The sequence below is a fragment of the Malania oleifera genome, chromosome 2, assembly GCF_029873635.1.
Source record: "Malania oleifera isolate guangnan ecotype guangnan chromosome 2, ASM2987363v1, whole genome shotgun sequence".
Taxonomy (NCBI): domain Eukaryota; kingdom Viridiplantae; phylum Streptophyta; class Magnoliopsida; order Santalales; family Ximeniaceae; genus Malania; species Malania oleifera.
This window is the reverse complement of record NC_080418.1, coordinates 37,049,213-37,061,090: the sequence shown is the minus strand read 5'-3', so window position 1 is coordinate 37,061,090 and position 11,878 is coordinate 37,049,213. Positions and strand designations below refer to the sequence as shown.

The following is an 11,878-nucleotide window of genomic DNA, read 5'->3' as shown; positions in this document are numbered from 1 at the left end:
GGAGGTTACTCTTGGACGGATGTCAGGGGTACCTAACTTGTGTGAAGGAACCACTGCTGGATGAGTCGAAGATTAAGAATATTCGAGTGGTTAACGAGTTCTCAATGTGTTTCCAGAAGATTTACCCAGTTTACCTCCGGATCGTGAGATGGAGTTTGTGATAGAGTTGCTGTCTGGCAAGGCACCAATTTCTAAAACTCTGTACTAGATGGCTGCAGCAGAACTTCAAAAGTTAAAGGAGCAGTTGTAGGAGTTACTGGACAAGGGCTTTATTCGACCTAGCGTTTCGCCCTGGAGAGCTCCAGTTTTGTTTGTGAAGAAGAAAGACGGGTCAATGCATATGTGCATTGATTACCGTGAGATCAATAAGGTGACTATGAAGAATCGTTACCCATTGCCTCATATCGATGATCTCTTTGACCAGCTGCAGGGGATACAAGTCTTTTCAAAGATCGATCTACGGTCAGGATATCATCAGGTGAGGGTTTGATCTGAGGATGTTGCGAAGACTGCTTTCCAAACCAGATACGACCACTATGAGTTTTTATTCACGCCTTTTGGGTTGATGAATGCTTCGACAGTGTTCATGAATATGATGAACAGGGTTTTCCATGAGTACCTGGATCAGTTTGTAGTGGTATTTATCGATAACATTCTGGTATACTCGAGGAATTTAGAAGAGCATGAAAACCATCTAAGGTTGGTGCTATAGATTCTACGGGAGAGGAAGTTGTATGCCAAGTTGAAGACGTGTTAGTTCTGGTTGAATCAAGTCACATTTTTAGGCCATGTGGTGTCTAATGGCGGTATCTCAGTTGATCCTAGCAAGATCGAAGCTGTGATCGACTAGGTGAGACCGAAGAGTGTGCAGGAGGTTCAGAGTTTTCTAGGACACGAGGGTTATTATCGTTGGTTCGTGGAGGGATTCTCTAAATTGTTTGGACCTCTGCACGATTGACTAGGAAGGGGGTGAAATTTGAATGGACCGAGGATTGCGAACAGTGTTTTCAGGAGCTGAAACAGCGATTAGTTACTGCTCTGATTTTGACCATTCCTTTGAGGGATGGTGGTTTTGTGATCTATAGCGACGCTTCTCTGAAGGGTTTGGGATGTGTGCTTATGGAACAGGGTATGGTAATAGCTTATGCTTCTTGGTAACTTAAGGAATACGAGAAGAATTACCCTACGCATGATCTGGAATTAGCTACTGTAGTTTATGTACTAAAGATCTGGCGACACTACCTGTATGGTGTTCAATGCTAGATTTTCAGTGACCACAAAAGCCTCAAGCACTTTTTCACGCAGAAGGAGTTGAACATGAGGTAGCAGAGGTGGCTTGAGCTGATCAAGGACTATGATTGTACTATCAACTATCACCTGGGGAAAGCCAATGTGGTGGTTGATGCGTTGAGTTGGAAGTCGAAGCATGCGACAATATCAGCAGTGGTAGCTCAACATCATATCAAATAGGATTTGGAAAGCCTTGGTATAGAGTTGGTGTTCGGTGATCATCAGACTTTCATTGCTAGTTTGGTGATCTAACCAACTTTGTTTGAGCATATTAAAGCCGCATGCAAAGTTAACTGAGATTGTGGAGAAAGTGCAGCAGCGGTTGGCTATGGGTTTTAACATCTTTGAAGGAGGTGTGTTAAGGTTTTGAACCAGGTTGTGTGTTCCAAACAACGATGAGATCAGAAGGACAATCTGGAGGAAGCGCATCGTTTGTTGTATACGGTACATCCTAATAGTACGAAGATGTATCGGGATTTGCACGAGACCTTCTAGTGGAGTGGTATGAAAAGGCAGATTGCTCAATTCATGGAGCAGTGTCTGATGTGTCAGCAGGTGAAAGCTGAACATCAGAGGCCGGCAGGGCCGTTACGGCCCTTAGCTATTTCGGAATGGAAATGGAAGCATATTTCCATAGACTTGTTGACCGGATTGCCGCCAGCGCTTCACGAGCAGAATGCCATTTGAGTGATCGTGGATAGGTTAACGGAATCTGCTCACTTTGTACCGAAGAAGATAAGGTACTCTCTGAGTAGGCTAGCAGACTTGTACGTGCATGATATAGTTAGAATGCAAGGGGTACTAGTGTCCATTGTGTTAGATCGAGACCCGAGGTTTACCTTTTGTTTTTGGAAGAGCTTGTATTAAGCATTGGGGACGAAACTTACTTTCAGTACAACGTTCCACCCTGAGATTGATGGACAGTCGGAGAGAACAATAGATCTTAGAAGATATGTTATGGGTTTGCATGTTAGACTTTAATAGTGGTTGGATGCAGTTTCTGCCACTTGTAGAGTTTGCCTATAACAATAGCTTCTAGGCTAGTATTGAGATGGCATTGTTCGAGGCTCTGTATGGTCGGAGGTGTTGGTCTCCTATGTATTGGGATGAGGTGAGTGAACATCAGGTGTTAGGACCTGAACTCGTACAACAAGCATCTAAGAAGGTGGGTTTGATCCGGGATAGGATTAAATCAGCTTAGAGTTGGCAAAAGAGTTACGTAGATGTTCGCCCCCATGAGTTGGAATTCGAGGTGGGGGGCAAGGTATTTCTGAGGCTCGCTCCGATGAAAGGGGTGATGAGATTCGGAAAGAAAGGCAAGCTGAGCCTGAGGTATATCAGACCATTCGAGGTTTTTGAGCGAGTGGGTTTGGTAGCCTACAGGATTGCACTACCCCCAATGCTCTCAAGGTTCCATGGCATGTTTCACGTATCCATGTTGAGGAGGTATATGTCGGATTCATCGCATGTTATTTGTTACGAGAACTTAGAAATTGGAGATACTTTAGCGTACGAGGAAGTACCCATTTAGATTAGTTCAGGAGCTACGTACCAAGGATATACCGTTAGTGAAGGTATTATGGCGGAATCACGAGGTTGGGGAAGCTTCTTGGGAATTGGAAGCGGAGATACGCCGGAAGTATCCACTGTTTTTCTGAGTTGTGGTTTTGATAGTAGAATCAGTGAGTATGTATGTGTTACCCTACTATTGTATTGGGATAAGTGGTTAGTCGTTGGGAGTGTGTATTATTGTGAACTCCTAAGACGGTTTATGTATGTAACCACGGTATTCTTCCTCCATAAGTGAGGGTGTGTATGTATTGTGACGGGACTACAATGTAAATGGTCGCCGGTCCTTTCTAGAGTTGAGTGTGTGGTTGGTGGTGTGGATGAGTTTGTGAATGAGAGATTACAAATTTCAAAGACGAAATTTTTGTAAGGAAGGGAGGTTGTAAGAACCCGAACCGTGATATATGGAATAAATAAATAAGAGAAGGGTAAAACGGTAAATTGAGCAGGCTTCATTGACGAAGCCAGAATTCGTCAACGAGGGCCCTTTTGTTGTTCGACGATGAAATGCAGAGACTCGTCGATGAGGAGAAGCTGAGAGGTTTCAGGAAATCCAGAAATCTTAGGCTCGTCGACGAGGCCACCGCTTCGTCGACGAACTATCTACATTGACTCGTTGACGAAGACGCCGCCTCGTCGACGAGGTTGGCCGAGTCAAAGGTGCTATAAATATCCATTGGGTTGCTTCTTAGCTAAGTAATCAAGTTCTCTCTCTCTCTCTAAGAAGTTGAAATTCTCTCTTTCTCTCTCTAGATTTCTTCACCGTATGTTGTTAGAATCGACGATCCGAAATTACTACTAGGATTAGGGAAGGATTCTCTTTAAGATTTACGGAACGGATATTTGTTTCGAGCATTTTTGGGATTTAACCCAAAATTGAGGTAAGGCTCGGTTTTTATTTCTATTTTGATAGTTCTGTAGGGAATAAAATTGTAAGTATGTTTTGTACTGTGATTTATAGGTTTTGGCAATTCGGTTCGTTGTTTAGGAGTTGTAGAGTTCGAGTTTGGATTTTTGGGGGAAAGGTAAGGAGATTCTGTTTATATCGGTTATTTTCGAAATCAGATTCCGTAGATCTGTGGTTCACGGTCCTATGTGTGTTTTGACTACTCATTTGGGAAAATCTAACAGGTAGAAATTATGGGATTTTCATGTTACAGTTTTGGGGAAAAGGGGGCATTGTGTTGCATCTCTAGCTTCATTGGAAAATCGTGGATATATTGTGATATATATTGTGTTATGGGGATGACCGTGCCTTGACTTGTTTAAACTGTATTTTTGGAAAATCTTGATTTTTAGATTATCAAATGGGTGTGGATTGAATTGTTATATAAGCATGCATGAGTTGTGATTTTCTGAAATGAGATTTAGGAAAGGGGTTCCGAATTGTTCTAGGTTGTGAAAGAGTGTCCGGCTCTATATCCGAGGGTGTGAAATATCACCTGCCAGTGGCTGGCAAGAGTGTCTGGCTCTATATCCGAGGGCGTGCAATACCGCCTTTCCGGTTGATCACCGAAGAGTGTGGATCCACCAGATGTACCGGTACAATGCCATGGGAGCCTGGGGCTACGCCATGTGCCAGGGACGCCTTGTAATGCAGGCTGGCTTCGGGCCGAAAGGTGTGATGACATCGGGTTACCTAATCATGTATGTGTGTGTGATGAGCACTATATTGGAACTGTTTTGTGAAAATACTAGAATTGTATTGAACTGTGTATGTTTTATGTCATGATAACACTCATATTTCACACAACAATATAACCTGTATCTTCCTTACCGAGAGGTGTCTCACCCCTATCGTACGTACATGTTTTCAGGTCCATCGAGTAACCGGAACTAGTGCCCTTGTGTTGGGAGCGTAGTGGTTGGTGTACTGTGTGAAGTACTTGTGTAAGTACTATGACTATGTCGGGTTGTCTTTTGGGTTTTGGCTAGCACCCGGGTTTATATTTTGTATTATGGAACTTAGACTCCTTTAGTATAGACTCTGGTATGGTACAATGTATGTATAGAAAGAACATTTTCCGTTGTGTATATGTCATAAATGTGAATGTGTATGGGTGTACGGGAACCCCACGAAATTGGACCCTCATTCATTATTGTATCATTATTGTTTTGTATGATACATGGACATGTTAGGTTACTAATTTACCCTTGGGTCCCATTACCAGGTTCGGGGCGTGACATTCCGGATGGGAAAAGATCGATAAGTTGCAAATGGGTATAGAGGAAGAAGGAGGTGATTTCAGAAAAGGAATGAGAGAAATTCAAGGCACGGTTGGTGGTAAAAGGATACTCACAAAAGAAGGGGATAGATTATGATGAGATCTTTTGTCCAGTGGTCTGACATACTTCTATCAGAATTATGTGGGATTGGTAGCTCATTACGATATTCATTTGGAACAAATGGATGTAAAGACAGCGTTTCTTCAGGGTGACTTGGAGGAACAAATCTACATGGTACAGCCAGAGGGATTTATTGAACCGGGAAAAGAAAATTTTTTTTACAGGTTGAAGAGATCTCTTTATGGGCTGAAATAGTCTCCGAAGCAATGGTATAAACGATTTGATTCTTACATGATCAAGATTGGCTACAAAAGGTGTGAGTATGACTATTGTGTATATGTGAATAAGCTTGAGGGTGACTCTCTTATTTTCTTGTTATTGTATGTCGATGATATGTTGATAGTTGCAAATGATTTAACTGAGGTGAATCAGTTAAAAGACTTGTTGTATAAGGAATTTGACATGAAGGATCTTGATTCAGCCAAGAAAATACTTGGGATGGAGATTTGCCATGATAGAACTGTAGGGAGGTTTTGGTTATCTTAAGGTGGTTATATACAGAAGGTGTTAGATAGGTTTAGCATGGCTGATGTAAGACCGGTGTGTACACCTCTAACGTATCATTTCAAGTTGTCTACTGCAGATTACCCAAGTTTGGATGAGGAAATTCGGGACATGTCAAAGGTCCCTTATGCTAGTGTTGTGGGGAGTTTGATGTATGTCATGGTGTGTACGAGGCTAGATTTGGCTCATGTGGTGAGTATGGTAAGTAAGTTTCTTCCTAATCCAGGAAGGCAACATTGGGAAGCTGTCAAATGGATACTTAGATACTTACGGGGTACATCGGGACATGGTATCATGTTCAGTAAGCAACAAGGTTATCCTTAAGTTATGGGATTTGTTGATGCTGATGATGCTGGAGATATGGATGACAGAAGGTCTATAACGGGTTATGTGTTTATCCTTGTAGGAGGACCGATGTGTCGGAAATCCATGGTACAGTCTCTGGTAGCATTATCCACAACTGAGGCGGAATATATGGCTATTGCCGAAACTGCAAAGGAAGCCTTAAGACTTATTGGTTTAGTTAGAGAGTTAGGGTTATAGCAAGATGGCGTGGTGTTGCATTGTGATAGTCAGAGTGTCATTTACTTGGCGAAGAATCAAATATACCATGCTAGAACCAAGCATGTTGATGTGAGGTTTCACAGGGTTCGGGAATTGATTGTTTCGAGTGAACTTGTGTTGGAAAAAGTTCACACGTCTGAAAAATGCAGCAGATATTCTGACAAAATCAGTTACTTCAGAGAAGTTCAAGCATTGCTTGGACTTACTCCATGTCTCTAAGTGATAGAAAGGAGACATACCAAACCAGGCGTTTACAAATTCAAGGTGGAGCAGTTAAACATGTTTTTCGGGATTCTCCTAAGAGGCATATAATCGCCAAGGTGGAAGTTGTTGTTTGTGACTCTTATACTTTGTTTTTCTTAAGCAGAGAAGGAAGAAGGAAAAACATAAAAGGGCAGCACAACAGGAGATCATCGACGAATGCCCAGTGTTCATCGATGAGAGGACAACAAAGACTCGTTGACGAAGGTTCTGAAATCGTAGACGAGAAAATACCGAGAGCAGGAAAATCTCACAGTTTTGGACTCGTCGACGAAAGCATGTTATCGTCAATGAGTGGTCTTCTGTAGATCATCGACAAAGCCCTGAACTCATCAACAAAAGGCGCCTGGGCTGCTAGCAGTTTTTTCTAAATTTTGAATTTTTAAATGTTGGGTGGTTGAGTAAATGGAGGGAAACCTCTGAGGAATTTCTATATATGTTATTCTGGGCATATATTGAAGTATAAGTATAAGGAGTGTTCATTTTGAGAAGTGAATTGTGTATATTGTGATTTCATAGTGAAATTTGTATGTCATTGCTTCCGTGGATGTAGGCTTTGCCGAACCACATAAAATCTGTTGTTGTTCTTATTCTGGTTGTGTTTGCATTTACTTGATGTTTATTCCACTGTGCATTCTATTTATTCGATCCATATCACAACACTTTTTCTAGAGATTGAAGTAGTTCTTAGTGGTATATTTACAAGTCAAGTACAATAGACGGAGTTACAAATTTCTTCTGCTGCTCATGTTTTTAACATGTTATTTTGTTTAATATTCTTTCATACCCTCGATCATTATAGATCGCTTCCATGGAGAATCAACCTCCATCTCCACCCTTGATATTTTAAAAGCTTCTAGAAGGTTCAAATTTACTAAAAATCAATTTTCCTAACTATAGTCCATTCAGCATTCAAAATTTGCAAAACACTTGTGGGGAAGATATTGCTAATTTCAAAGGAACATTTCACGAAGTTTCAAAAACCCTAAAACCCCTAAAAAAGTATGTGCTTGTTTTCTTTTTTCTTTTGGATACAAGCATCTAAAACATCTATAAAGATGTATAAACCATCTAATGTTGTCCCTATGTAAGTGTCTATTTAGTACCATTTTTGTATTTTATTTGCTTTGGCTTTCCTACAATAACAAAATAGGTTATGAAAACATATTTGTTTAAATTATCAATTTTTCTTTTTAATTTTTGTTGTTGTTTTTTTAACAGTTTGACAAAAAATAAAAATTTATGATTTTTAGTCATTTTGGCAATCTACTACCATATCAATATCTACAATTAACTTTTTTGAATGAAATCGTTCATTTCATACATAATTTAAATTAAAATAAAAATAAAATGAACAAATAAATTTAAAATATAATTAAAATGAAAATATGCATAAAATTTCACAAAAAATTTAAATATAATGAGTCATTACAAAATATTTTTTTTATTATTTTTCAACTATAATGTACAATAAAATTATTATTGTAAAGTCAATTTTGGAATATAATAATTAAGTAAAATAATTATAATATAATATTTTTAAATTTATATTGTTTTATAATTTATTATTTTGAACATATTTTAAATTGTTATTTAATTTAAAGAAAAAAATGAATACTTATTTATTCAAGTTTTAAAATTATTTTAATTTAAAAAATATTAACCAAAATTGTTAATTTTCAGCTTTTAGTTTCTATTTTTGGTTGTCCTTCCGCTTCAGATTTTGGTTTCCTTGTTGCTCGATCATACTGATCAGTTCAAGCATGAGACGTAAATGGGCTGCCCCCAACTGCGCAAAATTGTAACATGCTGACCCTATAGTGTCTTTTAAAATGGTGCGCTTGAGCATCCATCGCCAACTGCCAAGGGCAACACCAATACCATTGTTAAATTCTAAGCAGTATGCACTACAGGAGACATGTAAAGAGGAGATGCCGTGCCAGTGCAGTTGCAGCTTATATCCCATTCCCCGCCTAAAGAGGAACCTCAACCGGGCATGCATATTTCTAGGTTTCTACCTTTTAGTTTGTATATTCATAATGATACATGAGCACCTTAAATTGGCCTCAAGAGACATTTCCAGATACTGCTATACAGTCTCACTTGATTTATATACTTCTCTCAACCCAAATAATACAATTGAATTTGCTTTTGAAAGGTTTTTTTATCATTCTTTTTAAATGCTTTCGATCACCCCTACTCCACATTTCTGCTTCATATTATAAAGCCCCCATCAGGTCAAGAAATTACTCCATCCAGCCTAGTGCAGTAGAGTTTGCAACATGAAAGGGGGTAATAGTAGTCATGTCTAATTCAAAGTAGGCTCTTCCATCGCGTCGATTAAAGAATAGATCAAACTATCAATAAAAAAATAGAAACTAAAAATATAAGAAAATACAAGAACCAATACCAGCCAAGCAAAGAACCACGAAAAATTTTAGCCCTCAAACCACCAAAAAAGCCCAAGCCTACACACCCGCAAACCCTCCCACAGAACAAACTTAGCCAGCAGCTGTAGTACATAAAATACAACGCAATCGAGGGGCATCTGACACAGTTTCATCATCATCATCATCATCGCCAACATCACCGCCATCATTATCATACTCATAACCTGTAACCACTCCCCGGGAAGTAGCCTCAGCTCCTTTCTTGTTACTAATAGAATTGGTGGAATCCATAAGACAATTTAAGTGATAGGCATGACAGCAAAAGAACGTGATAACTGATACATTCTGTATAGAGAAAGGATCAAAACACATGCAACATCTTCCACCTCCCCTAGTTTTTGACTTCACTTCCAAGGTTCTCACACGAGGTGCTCTCCCAGATGCCTCAGAAGCCCTGTTATCATTCCTTTTTACCCGTGCTTCATCATCTTCATTGCTCAAGTAAATTGCATGCCTTGCTTCTTTGTAGTACTTAACCAACAGATTAACACAATCAGCCTGCCATTTTCACAATCACACCAGAATGTCCAGCAATCAATAATTTTTCTATTAAAAGAAAAAGCAAGGATGGTGTTTCAAGTAAAGAAATACCTTAAGAATGTCATTGCATCCATGTCTAAGTGAAGTTTCAGTCCTGTAATCTGTAATTATTTTGACAAGACGATCCCTAAGCCTGAAAAGAAAACAGAAAAGGAAAATATTATCCCAAACTGAAAAGCAAGAAAATTGTGCCCAAACTTTATACATGACATCTCCCTCTTATGCAGGTTTATAGCTTCTCTTTTTTGTGGAACATATAGTGGGCATAGCTGGGAATGGAATACTGGACAGTCGAGCCCATTTCCTGGTAAATGGTACCAAAATTATACAAGGTATGCTGCCTTCCATCCATTTGACTAGATGGAAACAATTATGAAACAAACTATACGGCTGTGCTCCTGCAAACATAACGGTACTTGTATTTGGTAGTTTTCCAATACAAATTTGCATGGCATGCAGAGCTATATTATTCTCTTTTAAATATTTAACTAAAAGAAAGAACAAAAACCTCACGTTATGTCAAATGTTTTGTTCACAGAATGTCTATTGCTAGAAGTAGAATTTTTTTTATACCATACAAATTTGATAGAAGTAAAAATGTATCTTCGTCGTAACAAATGATAATGTAACATTTTTTTATTATCCACGACATTGAACAGACATCGAATAGATATTCCAAAATTTTAACTATGGACATTTTTTTCCTTGCCTATTTTATGTTGGATGGAATAATGCAAGCTTTTGCATAAGTGACTTTCTTGTAAATTATTATATCTCTACACATTATTTTTTTTATTTCACACTCAATTATCTCATTCTATTTCTAGTAATAGACATTTCGAGAACCAAACAAACAAGTCCTTCATGAATTTCCTATTAGGTGCAGTCCCCCACCCCTTCTTTCCTTTTTTCCAAGCTGTCAGGGACAGAAGGGTTTTTTTGAAAATTTTTTTTTTTCGTTATAAAAGAAGAAATTTTATCGAAGGAGGGAAGTTACAAAATGGAGCACAAAATGTCCTACAACAAAGGAGGCAAAAGCCACAAGAAAAAAAAGTACAAAAACATCATCAAAATAACAAAACCTGCCAATCTCACTGAAATTTTAAGGGCAACCCAACAAAATGCTAGGCACGGCAAGATCAATGTGATGCCAAGAAAACAATCCTGTCCCAAAGCAATACACAAAATACAGCAAATATGGCACAATTCCGTAACTCTTTACCTTCCTTTTTCCTGCCAAAAACAACAAAAAATGGATTGCCAAAAACTCCTCCACTGTCTCTGGACAAGCCCAACATTCCCCAAAATAATTAAATAGCTTGCTCCAAATCCTCCAAGGAAGTCATAATCAAAGAAAGATGTGGAGCAGATTCAGAGCAATTAAAACAAAGCACACATACATCCAGAGAGAGAGAGCCATTAACAGTCTCCTAATCTGTAAAACGTTGTTAGCATTGATCCTATCAATCACAACCAACCAGAGAAAAACTTTGATTTTAAGGGCGACTTGGGCCTCCCAAATAGTTTTATAGGGAGGAAGAGAGAAACCGGAGCTATCAACAACTCACAAAAAGATTTGCAGGAATAAAACTCCGAGGGATCCAAAGACCAAGAGTGGGTATCAGCTTCCAAAACCCAAAGAGACCAACAATTGTTCAACAAGACTAACAACGAGGATAACTCCTCCATCTCCCCATAATTCAAGAGTCTCCTGAAGTGGAAATCCCAATAAGGTAAAGGGCAACCTGGCTCCAAAAAAGGAAGAAGTGGATCCATCTTATCTTGAGCTCAAACGAAATAGGAGAGGAAAGAGGTGGAGAAAACAACATTCCCCAACCAAAGGTCTTTCCAAAAGCGAATACTGCAACCCCTACCTAATAGAAATTTAGTATGGGAAATAAAGAGGGAATAAATATAAGAGATGGCTTTCCATGGACTTTCTAAAGAAAATCTAAGACCCGAATCCCACCCACTCCCATCAAGTTCAGACTTGCTTTTTATGACTTTATGCCATAGGGAAGAAACTTCTAAAGGGAACCGCCAAAGCCACTCGACCAAGAGATCCATGTTTTTTAGACACCAAATTACCAAGACCCGAGCCTCCGTTTAGAACAAACCACCTCCCATCTCACCAAATGATCCCTAAGACCCCCCACCGCTGATCAAAGGAAATCTCTCATCATTCTCTGAATCCTACTAGCCACTCCAGCAAGAATTTTGAAAATAGAAAGAAAAGAGAGCACCCTTCCAACCATATAAATGCTTAGACACTCTTTCAACAACCAGATCCCAAAAACTAGCGGATTTAGGATTGCCCCTCAAAGAAACTCCTAGATAAGGTGATAGCAAATCCA

At 39.1% G+C, this 11,878-nt stretch overlaps 1 protein-coding gene across 1 annotated transcript in view; it reads right to left on the bottom strand.

The window, feature by feature from the left end:
* Positions 1 to 8,843: 8,843 nt before the first annotated feature.
* LOC131149366 (vacuolar protein sorting-associated protein 41 homolog) overlaps positions 8,844 to 11,878 on the bottom strand; it is a 56,166-nt gene continuing 53,131 nt past the window's right edge. The window contains exons 18-19 of the mRNA XM_058099754.1: positions 9,576 to 9,657; positions 8,844 to 9,482 (exon numbers count right to left, since the gene is read on the bottom strand). Of these exons, the coding sequence (XP_057955737.1) occupies positions 9,036 to 9,482; positions 9,576 to 9,657 (529 nt within the window). The 3' untranslated portion in view covers positions 8,844 to 9,035. The remainder of the gene's footprint in view (positions 9,483 to 9,575; positions 9,658 to 11,878) is intronic.